At 50.4% G+C, this 21,684-nt stretch overlaps 5 protein-coding genes; 1 reads left to right on the top strand and 4 right to left on the bottom strand.

Moving 5' to 3' along the window:
* Nucleotides 1-9: 9 nt before the first annotated feature.
* On the bottom strand, nucleotides 10-1,368 carry CHC_T00003142001 (hypothetical protein). Its single transcript, XM_005714206.1, has 3 exons — nucleotides 788-1,368; nucleotides 246-703; nucleotides 10-191 (listed from the first exon to the last, which is right to left on the bottom strand). The coding sequence occupies exons 1-3, from the start codon at nucleotides 1,366-1,368 to the stop codon at nucleotides 10-12; spliced, it is 1,221 nt and encodes a 406-aa protein (XP_005714263.1).
* A 2,621-nt stretch (nucleotides 1,369-3,989) lies between these two features.
* CHC_T00003141001 (hypothetical protein) lies at nucleotides 3,990-5,107 on the bottom strand. XM_005714205.1 is given in 2 exon segments: nucleotides 3,990-4,228; nucleotides 4,229-5,107. The coding sequence occupies 1 exon segment, from the start codon at nucleotides 5,105-5,107 to the stop codon at nucleotides 4,229-4,231; it is 879 nt and encodes a 292-aa protein (XP_005714262.1). The 3' UTR covers nucleotides 3,990-4,228.
* An 8,674-nt stretch (nucleotides 5,108-13,781) lies between these two features.
* Nucleotides 13,782-14,513, bottom strand: CHC_T00003140001 (hypothetical protein). XM_005714204.1 is given in 2 exon segments: nucleotides 13,782-14,306; nucleotides 14,307-14,513. 1 exon segment carries the CDS (start codon nucleotides 14,511-14,513, stop codon nucleotides 14,307-14,309), a length of 207 nt encoding a protein of 68 aa, XP_005714261.1. The 3' UTR covers nucleotides 13,782-14,306.
* Nucleotides 14,514-15,815: 1,302 nt separating this feature from the next.
* CHC_T00010222001 (PLD2) lies at nucleotides 15,816-18,673 on the top strand. The gene is made up of 2 exons (XM_005714203.1): nucleotides 15,816-17,448; nucleotides 17,610-18,673. The coding sequence occupies exons 1-2, from the start codon at nucleotides 15,816-15,818 to the stop codon at nucleotides 18,671-18,673; spliced, it is 2,697 nt and encodes an 898-aa protein (XP_005714260.1).
* Nucleotides 18,674-19,171: 498 nt separating this feature from the next.
* On the bottom strand, nucleotides 19,172-19,537 carry CHC_T00003139001 (hypothetical protein). The gene has a single exon (XM_005714202.1). The coding sequence runs from the start codon at nucleotides 19,535-19,537 to the stop codon at nucleotides 19,172-19,174; it is 366 nt and encodes a 121-aa protein (XP_005714259.1).
* Between the last annotated feature and the right edge of the window lie 2,147 nt (nucleotides 19,538-21,684).

Here is a 21,684-nt window from a genome sequence, read left to right as displayed (position 1 = left end):
TCATCGCCCCTAGACGGAGCCGTGAGCGTTCCATATATGCTCAATGAGGTCGCGTTTCAAGGAGAAGTGGTCCACTTTACTTGTTATGCGCGAATGACGTGACGATACCATGCTAGCCCACATTCCCGTCGGCAACTCACTGCCAAGAAGGTACCGAGTTGCCGACTCGGATTCCCACGTGAATGACTGACCTGCAGCGATCATAGCACGCGCCTCACTGAAGTGCTACAGTGACGCCATGCCACTTTGGTAGTTATCTCTTCGACTCTCCACAATCATATTGTGGAGAATAATGCACGCCACCATGACATTCGATACATCACTTCTCTTCCAAAGTCTTGAAGGGTTCTGTAGGATATGAAACCGAGCGACAAGCACCCCAAACGCGCGTTCGATGTCCTTCCGTATCGTCTTTTGAGCCTTTGCGAATGCTTCCTCCTTTCTTTCCGTGTTGTCTTTTATTGTCTTCATAAAAATTGCCCAGCTTGGGTAGATACCATCGGCAAGGTAGTACGGCATCGTTCGTTGTTTTTTATTTAACGTGTAAGGAATGGAGGCCGGAAACTCACCAGCGATGATGCGCTCCATCGTTGGTGATCGGTCCAAAACGTTGATGTCGTTCAAGCTTCCAGGGCTACCAAAGAAGGCATGCCAAATCCACAACTCCCCGTCACAAATTGCCTCCAGAACGATAGTCGGCTTCCTCTCCTTTCCTTTGAATTGTCCAGCCCAATCTATCGGACAATTTTTCCATTGCCAATGCTGACAATCAATACTACCCGCACACCCCGGAAACCCCCTGGCAGCATTTATTGCCAGTATGCGCCGTAGGTCCGCCTCATTGGGCTCGCGTAGGTACTCTATTCCAAACTTCTGTATCACAGTAGAACAAAAGGACTTCAGTGACTGCAACACTGAGTCTTCAGACATACTCAGATACTCGTCTAAAGAGTCAGCCGCTGCTCCATACGCCAGCATGCGAATTGCGGCAACCATCCGCTGTAGGGGATGAATTCCTCCACGGTTCAGCGCATCCTTTCTTCTGACAAACAATCCTTCGCCCTCAATCGCCCTGTACAGCCTGTTGAACACTGTGTGCGGCATTCTGAAACGCCTGTCAAATGACGCATCGCAATAAAGTGGCGTGGTTGAAAAGTAGTCTCGCTTGAGGCGGTTGAGTGCGGCATCGAAGTCGCGATTGAGATTTCCTCTTTTCCCGCTCCTGGATCCTAGTCTAATGAGAGAAGGAATTGTACCTGGAAAACCAGGCAGTGTCCCAGAGGCGACGAGGTAGGACAGGTTCTCGTCGTCACTGGAGTCAGGAGAATAAGTCGGCGGAGGGGAGTCGTAGTTGCGAGAAGTTGCCATGGTAATAAAAAGGGTTGAACGGGATGAGCGCAGCAGTGCTGGAAGGATATGTACTGCGCGGTAGAGTTGCGCCGCGGCTCTATTCCAGAAAATCTATTCATCAGTAGAGCAATAGAGTTACCCATTAAAAAGTAAGCACTTGGCGAGATATTTTGATTAGAGAGGCAAATACGGTCATGCGGTAGAGATGCTCTAAATGTGTAAAATTTTGCGTTTGCATATAGCATTTCTGTGCGCAACACTATCGGTTTAGCAGAAAATTTGAATTTAAGTGCCCTGATAGGGCATAGTGTACGAAGGGTGCGGGGCATCGAGGACGAGAGGTACTGTATTGACACTGTCCTATGGTCTTTTGGCCAAGTGGCGCCATGTAATTCGCGTCTCTACTCTCTGGACTATATTTGCTCTTAACCTCCGCTCTCGCTCTACCTCCTTCTCTCTGGTGCTTCCGGTGTCTCTATCGCTCCATATACATCACTATCTAGGAGAACAGCATGTCGCTCCTGCATTCAATTACCATTCTCGCTTACAATGGTCCACAATGCAATTGTCGGCTTTTCGCTACAGCTCGTAGACGTGAATTAAAACCCCATGCATGGCGATTGCTTTGCACCCTTCGGTCCTTTGCGCCCCTTGCCTCGATTAATCAATTCGTACCTCATGCATCCAACTACTTTTGTAGTTTATTGTAAATTGACTTTTTCCCAACATCAATGTTGTCAAAAACACGGAACAACAAACGTCGTCGGAACTTCATTTTAACTGCAGCAATTATTCCCGCGTCTAGAGGCTGAATTCGACTTGTAGTGTTCGGAGGGAGAAAACAAACCTCTACATTTTGTAGATCCGGGAGAGAGTCCTCTGTTCCGTGTGCAGAACAGTTATCTAAAAACAAAAGTATCTTCCGCCCGGCCGTCCTACCAACGTAGCGATCCAGCCGCCCCAGCCAGCCAAAAAATAACACTTTTGTCATCCACGCCTTCTTGTTGGCGTGGTAATCGAAACCAAGTTCATGGCCATACTTTCCTAAAAAAGGACGAGGATGCAGGGCGTTTCCAATTATCATAAGTCGAAATCGTTCCGTTCCATCCGCGTTACAGCATGCCAGAAACGAGATTCTGGTCTTGTCTTTTTTGAAACCAGCGGCAGGTTTCCGCGACAAAGACCATCCCGGCGGTTGACGATAAAAAAGACCAAACTCGTCAGCGTTCTAGACATTTTTAGGACCGTACTCAGCCACCTTTGCCACAATTGATGGCATTGTGGCAGTGATCGCAGACTCATCCGCACTCAACGCCTCCCCATGCACACGTCGAAATTTGATGTTGTTTCGCTTCTGGAAACGACTAAGCCATCCATTCGAGAACTTCAAGGAAAGCTGTTGATCGAGCGGTAGGTGTTTGTTGGCTTCGCGCTGCAGTATCTCTGCTTGATGTCGCGAAATTATGCCATTAATTTGAATACCACTGGTAGACTTTTCACACAACCAGTGGTACAGCGCGCTTTCAAGACGAGGGGATGCTGGAACGCGGCGATTTTTGAACAATGAACGGGCACCGGGGGGAATGGCAGAATATGTCGACTTTGTCGGTAGAAGCCGAGAAATTGTGGCTTGGTTTGGGGCTTTGTCAAGCGTAAAGCTCTCTTTAGCCCAATCTGCGAGGTCCTTCTGGGTCATGGGCTCTTTTCGTTCGCATCGACGATGGTGCCCATCAATAATGAGCTGTGTTTGGCGCACGGTAAGTGCGTGGCTCACTTTGGGTGTCCGAGGGGAATGGCACGAGGATAGTGTTGGAACGATGCTCGAAGAGAGGCACAGAGAGGATCGCCGATCTGTGGATGTCAGATGTGAAACTGTTGGCTAACCAACTTCAGACTTGGCATTTTACATCTCAGGAATGTGATATATGCGGGGGAAAATTATCTAAAATATATCTGAAAATCATGCTGCCGCTGGGATTGTGTATGCATGTATGGAGTATGCAGTATATTGGCCATTCCAGGTACATGGCGCCCCTTTTTCATGGTAAATGACATTTGTATGCAACTTTCGAGGATATGCGGACAGGGGGGTCTGCATAAAGCGGGGGAACACTGTATACAAATGAAGATATTCGTAGTTTTACGATGGTTGATGGTCAGTGGGACATCAGCTATGATAAATCGTAATCCTCATGGTTCTGTCTTTACTCGTCGTCGCCGTCTCGTGGGTCTAAGTACCGCGTGTGACAGACTGTAATGCGGACAGTCTGTCCTTGCGGTCCGTCAAGCTAAACAGGATCCAACATGCTACAGTAACGCTACAGTAGAACAGGACGAATCAAACATTAAAAAGGACGAAAGATTCAAAAGGAAAACAAAGAAAGGTACAGGACTGGATAAGTGCCAGGTAGAACGGCCCTGAATAGCGATTCAAATGCGTGTGCGTGTCCTGTGTTGCTGTAGCTCTCCATCTTTTCCACACTGTACATCAGTGATGTCCAGGTCGTCTTACAGTACATGTGATTGGCGGTTTGGTGCAAACCTTTTTTTGTCACCATTTGAGGTATCCTCCACAAGAGATAGATCTCGTCCATCACACCGTGGCCACAACCTAGAAACGATCTACGAGGCGATGTTAACAAAGCAAGCGAGCCTAACGGCGCAGACGTCATCAACGACACGAGAGACTGCACAAATAGTTTATAAAGCTATACGCAGTTTGTCTCTACGTGTGGTGTCACTCATTAAAACTACACGCAGTTCGAGCTTCACGATTCTAACCATCACACACGGACGCCAAATACCGCACGGCACCTTGAACTATAATCCAGTAAATCGTCTACTACAGTATTGCTGCCCAGGCCTCAACCTAAAATCTCTACAACGAGAAGTTCACCCTTGTCACGACGGTATCCTTCGGTGCATTGCTGAGCCCAGTCCTGAAGACGACAACTTCACCGTCAACGATGACGCGAAGTCGGTACCTCGTGCGTCCGTCACCGCAGTTGTTGAAGTGCTTGATGGTGGCAGTGTAGTCGCCAGACATGAGTTCGTCCTCTTGTCTGTAGAGAACAGCTTCCTTACCCGCGGGGATCATAATGTTACAAGCGCCGACGTTGTTATCATTGTTTAATTCTCCAACACCAGCATCCGGGGCGTCGCGGCTGACCACAGTGCCGTTCGGCTCAGTGACCTCCAGGTCAAAATCATCGGCAGAATCCCAGGAAAGCTCGATCAAGACCATGGGATTTCTGGTCCTGAAGGAAACACAATCCTTCCGGCCTCCACCGCTAACACGAGTGATGGATTCATCCTTTTCAAACTCGCCGTACGACGTGATCGGGAGGACGACACACAAGTCATCCAAGAACTCCTGCTGGTTGCCCCTGGTTCTGAGGCGTCCCATGCCCTGTTCTTCAGGGACGAACTGGAGGGGGAAGAGCCTGAAGAAGCGCTTGGGGAAGCTGGTGTCAAGACCTGCCGGAGAGAACTGAGAGATAGGTACCATGTTGGGGTCCTTTCCTTGGGCAACCATGGCCTGGCCTGAGCGCAGGTCGGTGACGTTGCTACCGGGCAGGCAGATGACACCAGAGAGGGAAGTGAACGGAGCACGGAGGAAGGTGCGAGCGCCTTTGCCCCGGAGAGACATGTCGCTGAGACGGCAGAAGCGGAATCGGCAGGTCTTGCCACATTGGGCAGAGGCGGTGAGGGCGAGGGCTGCGCAGAAGAGCGCAAAGGTGATCATTCGGGATGCCATTGTGAGTTGTGAGGTTGTTGCGTTTGTTGCTAGTGATGGAAAGATGGAGGGTGGATGAAGAGAGCGACGGGAGAGAGAGAGGGAATGAGATTTAAATAGAGTTTGGGATCAGCAGATTTGAGAGGAGAACGGGTATGCGGAGGGCGTTTGGGTACTGATTTCTGTGGGTATAGAATTGGAAGGCCGCCGGAGGGATTTGTGCAGTTTGGCTAGTTCAGCCATCAAAGCGGAGAGCGCGAATGCAAGGCGCGGGGCAGATTCAAACGTCTAGAAATTCTTACGCTATCTAAAGTGACTGTCGTACGTACAGTGGGCCATGAGGTGGGTGGAAGGGTTGCAGTATCAAGGTTGCGGAAGCTGGATTTGTGTGCATTCGCGGCGACACTCTAGAAGGCACCTTGTCAGCGGTGGTTACACAAAAATGTGAGCTATCTATTTAGATTTCAATTCTCATGCCATGCACTGTGAAAGACATGAGTAAGCCTGACACCTGCCAAAACCGATCGCCATAAGGGGCGGTAGTTATGTCGCGGTGTGCACAGCCGGCCGGAAGTTCCCTGCTCGGCTTCCTAAAGATAGTAGATGCGCGACTCTCTTGTGTGTCGGTATATCAACCTTTGGGATGCATACACAGCCCTCTCGATCCATGAAACTTCCCCTGGGTGCGTGATCCGGTGGCGAGAGCCCCTTCTTAGCAAGCTGACGAGCGCCAGATTTCGACTCTCCTCATGTCTTCGGACGGAAATACCCAACTTTTAGACAGGCGCAAGGCACAATCTGCAACATGGCAGAAGTCGTCCGTCTGAAAACCTCGCATCCGCAAATTTCTATGCCTTTGAGGTATCGCGTATACTGAGAGAAAAACGACACAGTAAACTTTACTTGCTTTTCATGAATATGATGTGCTGCTTGAACCAGTATACAGGCTCAGGGAGTAGGATGGGGATCTGGAGGAGGAGCTGCTATCTTCCTTCATTAGGAGCTACTTGCCTCCTCCCGGAGGAGGCATCAATGCATTGTGTACAGTATACAGTAAATCCACCTGACAGTGACATGTGTCACCGACATCTCAAAGCCTTCTTCAACCATTGACATGTACCTCAACCATTTTTTTGCATAATACCTTTTAGCATGAAAGAAGCGGTAGATAGTGGCAGTGCGGCTCCCCCTCTCCACCAAAATGTCGTTGTGAATTAGCCTATTGTCTTGCGCGAAGTATCCCTGCGGACAGTCCCTAGAGGACCACTCATTCCGCTCGATGCATACAAGACATCGAGTTCGGCGCAAAGGGCAACCCGATTACAAAGTTTTGTAGTGCATGATGGTTGTCGTCACTTTGGAACAAGTGTTTCCATGAACTTATTCTGTGCCGGAAGGGTACAAGCCAATCCATGTTCCAGCGCTTTCTCTCTCTGTCTGCATACTCGTGCACATCCTGAATTCGAAGTTATAAAACTCATATTTACAAAATACGTACTGTGTCGTCGAAAGGGGGCCTTGTGCTTCGCGTGCACTGCTCTCTGTACGATCAGGGAGCGGGATTGGCGCGCGGGGAAAAGGAGAGAAAGGATAGTATGAGAAGGGAAGTAGAGGGGGGGGGGGTGAGTGATCCGGCGTTGCGCCTTCAGGGGTGAGAACGGGCTCCGGCTTGTGCCTTCGCAGACTAGAGTAGCGTAGAGTTGCTTGCTCGAGTTGTTTATTGTTCTACCTCTTGGCGTGGGGAGCGCGGACGTGGGCGTAGTACATATAGGTCCATGTAAGCTTGCCGTCTGCGGGGACGGTAAGCTTACAGCCCATGTTCTGTAAGCACGCGGGATATCAATATCCAAAAAGGTGCATGCACCTTTTTGTGCGGTGTTATCATATCAAATACGCCGTACAGTATATATGCGCGTGCGCGACATACTGCAAAGGTGGTTCTCTAAACACATTACTGCACGTCATGAGGCCGATAATAGCAGACTCAGTACTGTCAAATGGGTGAGCTGGCGCCTCATCTGGGGTTGGCGAGCTTACCTTGCAGAGGTGCAGTAGAATCTGCGAGAGGCGTCGAAACTGCAGACATAAGGCAGAACAACGCTTACAAACAGTGTTCTTCGCCATTCGATTTTTCGATTTAATCATTCTGACTGTATTCGTGTCGTCATTGCTTTTGCCACCTTGGGTGGCATCTATGCTGTACAGTATTGTACTTCTCCGTGGAAGTTTTCCAACATGACACTCTGACAAAGCAAAAACGTTCGAAGGCGATGATGTTGAAATATGTTGACACCAACATTTTTTCAGGAATAAGCCCATTTCTTGCTGAAATTGTTTGAGTTGATGTACAGTAATTCATATTCTTACCCATGTCTAGACTAGTAATTTCTAGTATGTATCTAATATTATGATATCGCAAGTCGACAAAGCGAGAACTGGGTCTCGGCAGTTGTCTAATTCATAGCCGTGAGGGTACGATACATCTCTCCGATACTCTAATTCTTGACGGTGCAATCTTCTGCAACCCCTTTCCGTCAATTTCCTGGTTTTGTGTACAATATTTGGAAATCCAGATGTACATGGCCGAAGTTCAGTCATTCAATTGCAACTCCTTACGAATTCCACTTAATTCTTTTGTCAAAGCCAGCAGCATGTGAGATCTTGCCAGCTTAACTGACGTAAGACAAAAAAATCAAAGCCTACAACCCTTCGAGTCTTCTTTCTCTATTCCTGTCTCATCTGCACCAATTCGCTGGGCAGTCTACTGCTCCACAAACCTTTCACTTTTCTTACAAAATGCATGCGCGTTACGGATTTTTTGTACCGATCCCTGCCCCAGCAATAACGGAACAGCGCATCGAGGAAACAAAGTGAATCCACTGGGCGTAGCAACTTTCTTTTTCACAGGGACTGAGAGAAAAGCGTACTGTCAGCGCAGATGTGAAAATCTGAAAGGGAAAGAGAGAGCGGAAACCTCCTCTGAGAAAACCTTGCATAAGAACGGTACGTGAAGGCTGTTTTGCAGTTGTATTTACGCAGTTGGCAATCCCCTTGCGGGTCTTCTTACTTCTGAAAGTTTCTGACGGTAACATGAGATCTGGGAAAAGTGCAGCGGGAGTAATGTCGTACACACACACTTACGTTCCTGCTCGCCCTCTTTTAGCTCGAATTAGTGAACCTATGGCACTATGATTTCATATCCCTGACCATGCTATTTCACAGAAATGCACATGATAATGAAAAAAATAGCATGGTCATGTATTGCGTTGAGCCCAGTTCATTCGGCAGGAATGGTGAAGTTCTATCCCGTCAACTTCCCACTATTGTTGGAGCAGTGAACGGGCCTCACGGCAGCATGAAGTTGTTCTGTGCAAATAGCAATCCTTTCTGACCATAAATGTTTTATTTTCTACCAGAAATAAATCTGACTTTCTACCAGAAATAAATCTGACTTTCTGTATAGTACACACATGACATTCGCGGAATATTCTTGAAGTCCTACATCCAATGTAGTGGGAACCAGGAATTCGGAAAACATATCTGGGAAGAAAGACGGGTGTCGTATTTTTCGATGGTGGGCATGCCGAGATAAGGTTTCTTATTTGTGACATGCATGTCTCCTAAGGGCAACGGTCTGTAACAACGTTGTGATACCAGAAATGGAATATACTCCTTGACGAAATGCATGATCTCAAAATGTCATCCAATCGTTGCAAGGGATAGTCTTTTGTCTGAGTACTCGACCAGTCCTAAGATTATTGTTGACTTGTCACCATGTAAGAGCAACCATAAATTCCTGAAATGCAGCTTCTGTTTTTGAGACTTTGAAAGAAATCTCAATTTGAACTTCAAGAAGTGAGGGCAGAGATAGAGCAAACACCGGTATGTTTCCAGATACCTGGATTAGTTTGCCTTTGGGTTATCTCTGCATCGTGGATTTGGTTTGTTGTCATTCCTCCTATCCATGATTCCCAAGAGGATTATTTTTATGTTATTTGACAAATCATAGGATAGAAATGACCTCAAGAATGCATTTAGTAGGCCTGACAAAGAGGCTCTCAGTCTTCCTACTAGCACACTGCGAATTAATCAGATTTCTGTGGTTGCAATGTAAGAGCGACATATGAGAGAACATGTCCAACGCCATGAATTGGGCCTCTCATAGTTCTATGACGTTCATCAGTCTTAAATACACGACTACCATCATCGTAGATTTTGCTTTGTCCTGTTTGTTTGTTTTCTCAGGAGGATCCACGGTAAAGGTCCCGAACGCACTTCATAGATTTAATAAACGCTCTGTATGTAAAAATAGATATAAAGATGGATGATTTCCACTGTACCCGTTCCCTCTCCTCATATGTTCGCGTCCCCTCTATGTCTTTTACATTTCAGATATATCGCGCGGGACGGCCCGGGCGGGAGGGGGAGGGGAATGACCTTCTAAAATACCCGGCCACCACCCGGAGGAATCCAAGTGTTACTGGATAAACGGGATTTTGCCCTTGCTTCTTGTCTTCATTGACACAGCTAGGTATGTGGACCAAGGTAGTGGGACGAGGAAAGGTGCATATGCTTTGTACTTAGCGCCTTGGCACGCTATTGACGGCTGTGACAATGCAAAGGGAGGCGGTAGTTAGTTGCTTCTGCAGACCGGGAGACAAACAGAAAGGCGCTTCAGAGTTCCAGTGGTCAAACCTCCCTGAACGTACTGCCCTCAAAACGAGCGTATCCCAATCGCACTATGTGCAGCGTCGTATCAAATTATCATGTCGTAACGTTGTTCGGCCATGACCTGTTACAACTTGGTCAAAGTCTTCTGGTATATAAAGCTGCCGTATTATTAGAAGTATGTTGATGCTGTGCCACTGTCCATTCCAAAAGCTGTTATAGAATTGAGGTGATTCAGAGTAAGTACGAGCACATGGCTTGTTCCAAAAGAAGAATATCGGGAAATGTATCTTTCTGAAGTGAAACAGGGAATTTGAGGCAAGGGGCAAATCTGTTGCGGAATGCTTCTAGACTATGAACAAGACAATTCCACGTGAAAAAGAGGGACTTTCTTGCATATGAAGAGCAAAATTGCTTTCTTTGGAAGCTATTCGCAGTTCTAGTCCTTTTATCACATTGAGAAGCGTTTGTGCCCATGTTCAAGCTGCAATTCCATCTCTTGAGAGAAGCCCTTTCTCTGGCGCCTCCTGCGTCGCAATTGACTTCCTGATAAACAAAACCATAAGTACAGTGGAAGCAGCAGAAATGCAAGAGTATCTAAGCAGAAGTGGACTCAATATCACAAGCAGTCTGGAGACTAGCATCTTGTATGCAACTTGATATTAGTTGTGAAACGAGAAGCGAGCCCTGCTCTTGCACATCAGACATCCAAACCTGGGGGACCAGAACGACTTGCTTCAGTCTTCACTTTAAGAATCCTCTATTGCTGACGCTTTCATGTTCAACGGCTCAACTGACAGGATATCCTCGATAGAAACGTAATTCCGTCTCCATTGGGTCGGTGATCCCGAAGTTTGTCAGAGCATTGTCTTTATTTCTTCCCCAATTGCTAATCGAAACATTTCCAATTGAATGGAGGGTGTACCGACCTGCGTCGCGCTGCGGCCCTTCGTCGATCGCATCCGGTCGACGTGCCTCGCGGGCAAGGGCGCTCTGGTCTACTCGAGGCGACCGGATGCGTGAAGGCCCGAGGTGTAGTGCGGGGGAGGGCTCCGTCGTGTCAGGCACATCGGTGGCCCGGCCAAGGGCCCAGTGCTGTGAGACGGAGAGCGGCCCCTGCCAGCCTTTCGTTTCAAGAGCGAAGCGAAATGCCACTACCGCGCGCGACAGTTAGCCTTGCGATAATAAAGGCAGCCCCCGACAGATCCCCAGAGGCGGGGATCATCGGTTCGGGGAGCATCGCCAACGGAGCCGCCCTTCAGAGAGACCCTCGTCCTCGCTTCCTCCCTGCGCGCGCGCCTCCCTCGCCCGTCGACGTCGTCCACGCTCGCTCGCGAGGAACTTCGAACCCGCCGGTTGCCACAAGGGTCGCAAGAGGAGATGTACTAGAAGAATAGAATGCCTAGGAATCAAATGGAATATCAGGGGGTCACCAACGTTTGCTCTACTGCTTCTGTTCGCAAGAACCGCATTGCCGCTTCTTACGGCCCTCAGAGAGGTATGACATTCTCATTGAAAGCCTGATTTGTTCTTTAATCATTTCGCGTCCTTTTTGGCACACGCTTAACGGGACTCGTTATCCACAAAACTTGTCTATCTAGCATTCATCATTACAAACTGATGGCCGTTTCCACGATGTAGACAGATCACTAACGGATTGGCAGACATTCCGAGCCAGTGCAAAGGTTTAAAGGACAAGAACCTGCACCTCTTGCGATCTGTCTGCTTCACTGAAGGGGAGCTAGTTTATAGTCTCACTTTACAGACTGGTAGTCATACTCTGTCAAAATGTTCATGTGAATGGCGGTAATATCGAAACGAAAGAGGATGCTATCACGATAGACAAACAAACAAACACAATCAGAAATTGGCATTGGGCGTTTGGGCGTGGACCTTTTTGATGGACTGACAAGTCGCAAACAAAGAACAGCCTCAGTCCTTGTTGGCAAAGGTCGAAGCCTCATCACTCTACCCACAAGAGCAATCATATGCGGTGTATTCAAATCAGACAGAGACAGACGTCGCGATTTAAATAAAGCGACCTGAGATCGTGACGATTAGCTTACTTTTCTCTCCTTCACAAAAGAAATGGGCTGTTGTATTCGTGACCGCCCTCTTTTGCCCGTCGTCTCTGCCCACATTCTTCCAGCCCTTTACTACAGAAATGTTGCTTTTCTCCTCGACAAAACAGCGAAATCATGGTTGCGGGATTAGTATAGAAATGCAGAGTCTAGCCGTCGAAAATGGTCTACGCTTGCTCAGAAGTCCTTCTGTAAAATGGCTTCACGTTTGAAGTTGTAAGACATTCAAAGATGGATATAACAGGTAAGTTGTACTGTCGGTTACAGGAATATCACAACTGACGTCTAGGCTATTGACTAAAGAGACTATATGCATATTTCATGGCCTGCTTTAACTGACATTGCCTGTAGGAAGATCTCGCTTGGAAACTGGTCCTCGATATGAGAAACAAAACTACCCAGCTCTGCTTCCAGCTCTAGACTCCTTCCTGGTTGTATACCACGTTCTTTGTAGCGAACCGTGATTTTTGTCACTATCGACATAGGCATACGGTAGAAATTGATGTGCATATCCTGCTGTGTCAGTGCTTTCAAAGCCTTCCTTGTCATAGTGTTTCTGCCAACATCCTGTAAACCCAATTTCTACTCTCTTGACGGACATATCCCAAGAGAAGACTCGCTGCAAATGGAGGAGGACATACCGTTTTGTGAATTCCATGAGGGGATCAGAATGTTTCGAATGTTTGAGCAAGACAGGACTCCCTGTCTCAAGACAAGTTCATATATATGACTTTCCATATGCATGGATCCTCCTCCAAAGCCCACTGTTGAAGGATTAGGCCTCAGAGGAAGGGTAACAAGCATTTGAATCCCGAAAATGGCAACTAGACAGTGTATCTGTTGTATCGTTCGCACAATACGTCTGTAATCCGGCAAGGCTACGGTCTTCGCGTTTTGACCTTGAAGACTGGGAAGCTAGCAAGCAGCTGCTCATGCAGAGCTCCTGTCCTGTCCGAACTTGGTTCGTACCAAACGGACTGTGAAACGCATGTTTCGACAGTCTGCACAGGCTCGTGGAGATGACTTTGAACGAGATGAGAATCGCTCTGGCGATTGTCACAAGCACTGCGAAACACATGACGGACTGCATACATGAAAGGGTCTCTCTCACTAATGACTGTACTGCTGTCTGCTCGGGGCACTTGTGATCAGAGAAGGGTTCAAGCAGACTAGCGCCACCAGTCTCCCTACAAGTTACAGCTGCAGAGGCTCACTCTGGCGTGCCAATTGGAAGATTTGTCACAAGCGGAACTGAAGTAGTAATCTTTGTTGCGAGCAACGGACAGTAGCAGAGTGGTTTTCCTCAACGATAAGAGCAAAAGGGACGCAAGCAAGGGACGCAAGCACAGGCCAAAAAGGCAGGCTCCTGTCGTGGCTGGAGGGCACAAATGAGTGAAGATGGGGACTGCATGCTACGTGCGGGGTCGACAAAGAAAAAGGAGTGTGCTGCAGAGAGTGGAAGCAAAAAGATGTGTAAAAGTAGGATGTGAAAGGGAGTTGGGTGGATGAATTGGTATGTAACGCAGAAGTAGTGCCCTCCGGTGGAGTACCTGTATGCCTTTGGGGAGTGTACGTTGCGCTTGACGCGGAAGCAGGGTATGTACTGTACCCTTGGGTACTGGGCATGGTGGGGTGGTTTCGTCTAGGAGTCACCTCTTCAGTGCTCTTGTTTCGCATGCTGCACGTCCGCATGGCATGCAAGTGTGCAAGCATGCATACACGTCCGAACGAAGGGAATGGCAATGACGTACAACTGCGAAACATCAACATGACCTCTAAACGGCTTGTTCCAGTCCGGTGACACGAGTATCGGTGCACAAGTTACAGCTTCCTTCCATGGAATGGGAGCAGGGGGAGGCAGGCGCAAGCGCGGAAAAGCCTCCGAGCAGAGGGACTCCGCGACTGGTACAAGTTGGTACCCCCCAAAGTTGAACGGAATAAAAAAATAAATGAGAAAACATCTTCTGCTTTACTTCTGGTCTCCATTGTAGTCTCATTTCAACCACAATCCTACCCAGTACACACTACTTGAGCCAATAGGCGTGCAGAAGATTCAACATGGCTGTCATATTTGAAAAGATATACCTGTTTGAAACCCCCATTTATGCAAAATTGCACCTGAGAATTGAACAGCCAAATGGTTGGCCAGTGCAAACAAAATGCAAAATTTTTTACTCAAGAATGTCTTTCCTGACACTGCACGCGCTGATCCGTCAACTCCATTTCGTTAACTGTCTTGTGCTGCGTTCCGTGCAGCAAATTCCCGTTTCGCAGCAATGAGTCTCCGCGCCGACTGCCGTCTCAATGGCATGCGACAAACAGAAACGTTCGGGACGCCGTACACAAGGGCTCGGGCATGCAGCGAACGCTTCTCGAATTCTAATCGAGCAATGTTTGTGCGTTCGTATGCTATTGCGTCCTTTTCGGCTTTTTCTGCCTCCTTCCGACTCCTTTCCGCCCGCTTCGCAGTATCAAAACCATCTCGCTCCCTCGCCTTTCTTAGCTATTGTAGCAGCTTTCCTGCGACTGGCGCCGTGCCTGTCGACCGCAGCGACGGCCTTTTCAAAGCGTCGGTCTGCCTTTGATACTGTTCGCGACCTTCCCATTCCTGCCAGTGTGTGGTTTTGGAGATGAGCTGGTGGCTCGAGTTTGCATTTATTTGCAATGCGCGGCGTCATGTAGGTTTTTATAGCATCGCCAAATCCGAATATGGCGACAAAAGGGTCCTGTTTGCATTTCGCGCGAAGCTACGCCGAGTTAAACATTTCAGGATTGCCATAAATCTGATCGTTTTTGGCATTATGTTAAATCTTGGATATAAAATTCACTTTTAGTTTTGTTCAACAACAGAGTACAGTGTTCAACTTTGGGGGGTACCAACTTGTAGGTTGTTGAAGGAACCGTGGCTCCAGCGCGGCGACGGAGAGATATGCCGCGAATCGAATCCGGCGGTGCGGGTTGGGGCGTGCGCGCAGCGCACGTGACGGGAGGAAAAATATCTGTCCACAGGGGTGCGCGTACGCATGTCCTCGTAGACAAAGCCTTGTTTCGGGCACGCGCCGGGGCTTGTTCGCGCCGCACGCGTGACCGCGCGCTGCGAGGCCGCGAACATTCCACGATTCGGCACGCGCTGGGCACTGGAGGCGGACGGGGCTGGCGACTTACGTGTTTTTTTCCCACAAACACGCAACGCACCAGCCCCCATTCGCCGTCCAAGCGCCGCAAATAGATAGCGCCGTATCTCACGACACTCGCGCAGGGCGCGCGGCGCGATGGCAGAGCGCGGAGCGGGCTGCCAATTGCAAGCTGCAAACGGGTTGGTTGTGCCTTTGCCCTGCTCCTCGCGGGCGCCTGCGCTTCGGCGACGCGAGGCCACGCGGCTATGCTTTCCGAGTTTGATCTACCCAAGGGTACCCAAGGGTAGCAGATATTTCTACTTAGGATTGCGAAAAATGGAGCTTGTTGATTTATTTTGGTTGTCTCGTATTTTCCCCGGTGTCCGACCGTTGGGTACTCAGCTACTCTTTAAGTACCATGTTTCTGTGTGAGCAATACTCAAACACTCTCGGCAATGGTTGCTGATAAAATGCAGTAGCCGACCGGTATGATCGGTTTGATTGCACTTTCGTGCTGTGCATTGTTTTATCACAAGGATCACGCCCATACATCTCAACGCATTGCTCAGGCGAAGATTCGCGTCGCGTTGCGCCGTCGGGACGCGTCAACGCTGCGGGCGTCGGTGACGCTGTCGGAACACCTGGTCGGTCGCCTCGACCAATCGTGAATCCATTCGCTCCCCAGAATCATAAATTCCCAAAATTTCCTTCCGCTAGATTCGCTCTCGACACCTTCGCCCATTTTCAAAAATCAAAAAATGAGCACACCCCCCTTCCCCAACCTTCATCCCCCCCCCGCCCCCCCCGCCCCCTCCTATCATCCCCATCCCGGCCCCTACCATGCTCCCCCGCTAGCGCTGCACCATGGTCCTCATCCATGGCGTGTTGCTGCACGGCCGCCTCGAGCTCAGCATTCTCGAGGCCAAGGACCTCTGGCTTCCCGAGGAGCGCTCGACACGCGAAAAGCTTGCGCGCGCCGTCATATGCAATAGCACCCTCAACCCCTACGTCACCGTATCGCTGGAGCATCTGCCCAAGCCGTCCAAGCGCATTCTCAAGACACATGCAGTCCCCGCCACGGACCATCCCGCCTGGAACCATCGCCAGAGCGTCGACGTCGCCACCAATGTCTCGTATCTCATCGTCCATGTCAAATCTGCCGCGGGGCATGACCCGGCCCAGGCAGCATGGTATCCACGAAAGGGTCTCGGATTTGTTCGCGTCAAGGCGGAGCATGTAATCTGGGGTGTCGTCGATGGTTGGTTTTCACTCGCCGGCTTGCATGGCATCAACCAGGATAGCAAGAGTTCGAAGAATCGTGGCAGGATTAGGCTGTCCATCAAGTACTCGCCCGTCGATTCCATGAAGCTCTTCGGCCAGCCTTCGGTCCCCGGTACCTATTTCTCCGCTGCGGAAAACTGCCACGTCCAGCTTTTTCAGGATGCTCACTGCCCGCATGATGCTGTGCTTCCAATCCCGGGCAGCAGCGACGATTTATTTGAGGTGCCGCCCCTCGGTAGCCCACATTCGTTATCGAGAATCCTGTCGCCGCCGCGACGCAGACGCGTCACAAACTACTTCGAGCAGATTTATCACGCATTGCTCCACGCGCAAAAGCTCATCTACATTTGTGGATGGTCTGTCGATACGACCTTGCATCTACTACGGAAGAAGCCATCTCCTACGTGTGACCTAGATGGTAGCCCGACAAGCTCCAATGATTCACAGCTCACCCTGGGCGAGCTGCTCAAGCACAAGGCCTTGGCGGGTGTCACTGTCTTGCTCATGGTCTGGGACGAAGTGTTTTCCACTAGCAACGCCATTATTCGCATCAAAGGCCTCATGGACACCCGCGACGAGATTACAAAGAAGTTTTTTAGAAACTCCAAGGTGAAGGCGGCTGTCGTGCCGCGCCTGAGCGGCATTTCTACAAAGGTCATCAGAGCACCGCTTGTACCCTGCCTGTTTACGTTTCATGAAAAGCTTGTCATCACGGATATTTCCGCATACAATCCCAGCAAGCCAGGCGACAGGGAGCTCGTCGCATTCTGTGGTGGACTTGACTTGACTTACGGGAGATGGGACACTCCCAAACATGCACCGTTCTCGACTTTGGAGAATGAGCACGCCAACGATTTCCACAACGGCTGTTTCGACGTCAGTATTCCTTTGGGACCGCGCCAGCCATGGCATGATGTTGCCGCCATGATTACGGGACCCGTCGTTCGACAATTTGTTCGCTGTTTTGAGGAGCGATGGCGAAGACAGGGCCTTGGCGCCAACCTCCTCCTCGATCTCGATTCTGATCCGACTTTGAGAGATGGCACTTTTGTGCATGAAACGGAGAAGTGGACTGTGCAGGTCTTTCGATCCATTGACGAAAGGTCGGCCGTTTTTGACAAGGAGTTTGCTAGAAGGCTGGAGACCAAGAAGGGTAGGAGCATTGACCGCTCCATCCACCATGCGTACGTGCACTATACACGTGCAGCAAATAGATGTAAGTTGTCATTCTCTTCTTATTTCAGTCGTTGTCTGTCCCGACGACTGCGGCTTTTTTGTGACCTTTGTGGAGGCCTCTTCAATGATAACTCTTTGTTCTAACAAATTCGTTAACCTATCTGGTTTGATCAAATCTGCACTCCGTGCCGTTTATTGCAGTCATTTACATTGAGCAACAATATTTTCTCGGAAGCTCAAATCAATGGTTGCATGACGGTCATAAGGATGCTACGAACTTGATTCCCAACGAAATTGCTTTGAAGATCATTCACGGAATCATGTCTGGGAATCACTTCCGGGCCTATGTCGTTATACCGATGTTCCCAGAAGGTGCACCGGCAGATACTGTGATTCAAAAGATCTTGTACTTTCAGAGACGAACGGTGGAAATGATGATGCGAAAGATTGCAGATGCCATAACCCAGGCAGGTCTGCAAGATGCTCATCCTTCAGACTTTTTGGCCTTCTTCTGTTTAGGGAACAGAGAGACTCTGGGCGTCAAAGACGATTCATCTTCAGACAGATCGCCAAGCTTCAGCACAGACGGATCCTTTAAAGAGCCTCAAAGAATACCGCTGCGTCGACGGGAAACAACAGAAAGCAAGAGTGATGACAATAAGTCAGAAACGAGCCGACGTAGACAGGGCTCAAGCTTGTCAAGAAGATTGTCATCATTTCGTCGGAATGGCCCGCGAACTACGGATGAAGAAACCTTAGGAATGAGCAGGAGACATCCCATTTACGTTCATTCGAAACTTTTTATCGCTGATGACGAAGTTCTCGTCGCCGGGTCAGCTAACTTGAACGAGAGGAGCATGTGTGGAGTACGAGACTCAGAAATTGCATTCAGTGCATTTCAGCCAAGCCACAGGTGGAATCCAGATGCTAAGCCTGAGGATAGCTTGCCAAGCGGAGAAGTAGCTCGTTTTCGAAGACGCCTTTGGGCAGAACATGTGTTATGCAGTGCGAAACGGAAGTTTCCGGATGTATTGGAGGACCCGTCCTCTTTGGGATGTATGAGGGAATTGCAGAGGATTGGAAGAAGGAATTGGGAAGACTATGTGGCCTCGCGTTCCACTGATATGAAATCCCACTTGATGACGTATCCCTATCAAATTGAAGCGGACGGCACGGTGGGTGCGCTTGTGCCCCACTTTCCAGACACCCGAGCATCGATCACAGGGGCCAACGCTGCAGTGATCCCAAACTTGTTGGTGTCTTGATCACAGAGGGCTAGCGTCACTGCAACAGCACTGGTATCGTGTCAGAGACTTCGCCATGTTTCCATTTCCGTACTAATCTCCTTTGTGAACATACCAGGCCTCGCTCATAGATTAGCATAGTGTAGAGGCACAGAAGTAGAATCCTAATTATCGACGTTCGCGAGCCGAGGCCCGAAAGCACTGTCACCGAAGAGGGTACGACTGCATGACTTGTTCCAATTTTGAAGTTGACCTTTTACATGATAAAGAACAGTGAACTAAACCACTTACAAGAAGAAATATTCCGAACGACACAAAGCAAGGTAGTAGAAGATATAGGGTACATGGCAAAATGTACAACTTTGAGTTATTTCCACTTCGAATTTTGGAACAACCCTTCAAAGGACAATGCAAAACGAAGAGCCCCATAATAGACCGTCACGTATTGAAAAACTATTATACAGAAACCCAAGTCTCCCTCACATTCCTCCCAGAATATGAGGACGACAATAACGCGTCTTACTGCATCGAGACCGGGCGGTATGGCGCCTCTGGGAGTCTCCCCCTAAAATTCGGGGTCTCAAACTGCGAGAACTTGAAGCAAGCGAGCTCTTGATTGTTAACCTCATCGATGAAAATGGCTTCGGCAATCATCATTTCCGTGCCATCCCTTGTCTGATACCATAAGGTCTCATTCGGCGCCGGCCTCCCCACGCTCAGCAAGCCCTTCATCACGCTCTCTAACGCTTTCTCAATATCCTCCGCCTTGAGCGGCTCCTTAAACCCCTGCTTGGTGACGAAGAAGTGATTCTCGACGCGCTTCGCAAACGTCTTCACGGTCGCGCTCGCGACGTCAATCTGCACGTCCGCAAACGCCTTCGACATGGCGGCCAGCAGCCCCGGGCGGTCCAGCGTCTGCACGGCGAAGACGGTGTATCGATCCGCGCGGTTCTTCTGAATGGAAATGCGATGCCACATATGATCGAACGCGGGCTTGGGCCGGGGGTGCGGCCCGTTGAGCTCGATCTTCAAGCACTCTGCGACCTGGGCGAGGCGCTCGCCGTCGTCGAAGATCTTCTCGCCTGTCGCCTCGTCCGAGATCCAGAAGGCGACGCAGTTGTGCAGCGACAGATTCAACTCGTTTAAGCTGACGAGCTCGCCCTCGATGCGCGACATGAGGAGGCGGAGGGCGTCATTCTCAGACGAGGCCGTGCGGTGCACGCGCACGGACAGGGCCTTGAGGACAGAGACGACGTCGAGCACGAAGCCGTGGCGGTCCTCCGCAAACACGATGGCCAGCGTGTGGCGGTCGTCGACCGAGTTGTCGAAGAAGACCTGCGTGTGGTTCTCCCGCATCGGGAAGAGATACTTGTCGGCCAGCTTCTGTAGCGCGGGGGAGTCCGACACGCACTCCTCCGACAGGATGCACTCCGCGCCGAAGGTGCACACGTCATCGTCCGAGCCGTAGATGGGCGTGGGGAGGGCGGAGCGGGGCGCCGGCGAGACGCTGTCGAGAGAGGCGCGCGCGTGGCGCGCGGGCGGGCGGGAGCGGCGCGGGGCGGGGCGGAGAAAGAGAGGGGTGGGCGGAATGAAGGCCATGGTGGATGCTCGGGGGTGAGGGGCTGCGGGAGGGGGCGAGTGGGCAGCGTGTGTGGGAAGAGTTGGGTAAACGGTAGCGTGTCAGAGAAGGGGGTTTTGATTTTGTAAGTAGGGGGTGAAGCGTTGCGAAATTGAGCCTGGGGATGGCGGAGACGTGTGGTGGGTATTGGGCGGAAATGGGGCAGACAGGCGCCGGTTCGGCATTGCGTTGAAATATCCCACATCTCGCTTGGACCAGATTGAGGTTTGGGGACACGTGTGTTGGTAAAGTGCGATTGCGAGCTGCACGCAATCCATCCGATCATCACCACAGTCCACATTTGCATTACTTCTCTCCTTTCTCCAAACTTCATTAATTTTTCGTCCTTCGGGTTTGTCATACATACGCACGTGTACACACGTGTAAATTACAGTACTTGTCGAGCCACTTTCAAAAGGTCAAACGTCTATAGTATTCCATCGTGTCAAGGTTTCCGGGACTCTCTTCTCAGCGTGCTCTGGTGAGTCACTTTCGACAAGGCGACGGGAACACCAACTCGAACACTTCCTCTAGATATTCCTCTGACAAGCACTCTCGAGGAAGAAACCGAGAGCAAGTGCGAAGCAAATCATTGCAAAGACCTCGATCAAAAATCCTCGCTACAAACATCCAACACTACCTCGAGCCATACCATATCCCTTTCTCAAAAGCACGCCGACCACTTTCTCGAAATCGATCTCGGCAGCAACGAGCTCCGTTTCGACCTTCTTCCGCCTTCCAAAGTCTGCGCGAGGTCTCTCTCATCCGCGTCCAACGCCCGATCAACCCTATGCCCAATGACGTCCGCCTTCTTACTCGGTCTCAAGCTGAATCTCTTCTTCCCATCTCTAGCGTCAATGGCGGCGTCCTCCCTATCCGGCTGCCTCATGGCCGGGTCGACGCCTCTCAACGGGCGCACGCTCCTGACCGCGCGGTGCACGTGCCTCGCATCATTCCTCTTCTTCGCGCCGCGAATCTCATCGACGGACAGCATGCGCTCCGACGGCTTCATGTGGCGCTGCTTGGACTCCGTCGCGAGCTGCATGCGGAGCCTGCGGTTCTCGTCATTCGCTTGCGCCAGCTGGCGGCCGGCGGTCGTGCGGAACGCCTGGAAGTCGCGCTCCAGGCGCGACACCTGATCCAGCGCGGCCGACAGCTTGGTTGCGAGGTCGGTCGAGGAAGGCGTCGCTTGGATCAGCGCGCGGTGCTCGCGGTGCTGTAGCAGCAGCGACCGTAGTGCCTCGTCGCGCGGCGTCCCCGCCGGAAGCGTGACCGGCGCGGCTTTGCCGCCGGCCATGTGCGCCAGTGGCGGCCGGTTGATGTGCGTGGGGTTGGGCTGGAAGGGGCGTCGGGGGAGAGGGGCGGCGGTCGACATGTCTGCGGAGGCGATGGTGGGAGAGGGGGTGCGGATGGG

The sequence above is a fragment of the Chondrus crispus genome, genomic scaffold, assembly GCF_000350225.1.
Source record: "Chondrus crispus Stackhouse genomic scaffold, scaffold_175, whole genome shotgun sequence".
NCBI classification, from domain to species: domain Eukaryota; phylum Rhodophyta; class Florideophyceae; order Gigartinales; family Gigartinaceae; genus Chondrus; species Chondrus crispus.
This window is presented reverse-complemented; position numbering and strand designations above follow the sequence as displayed.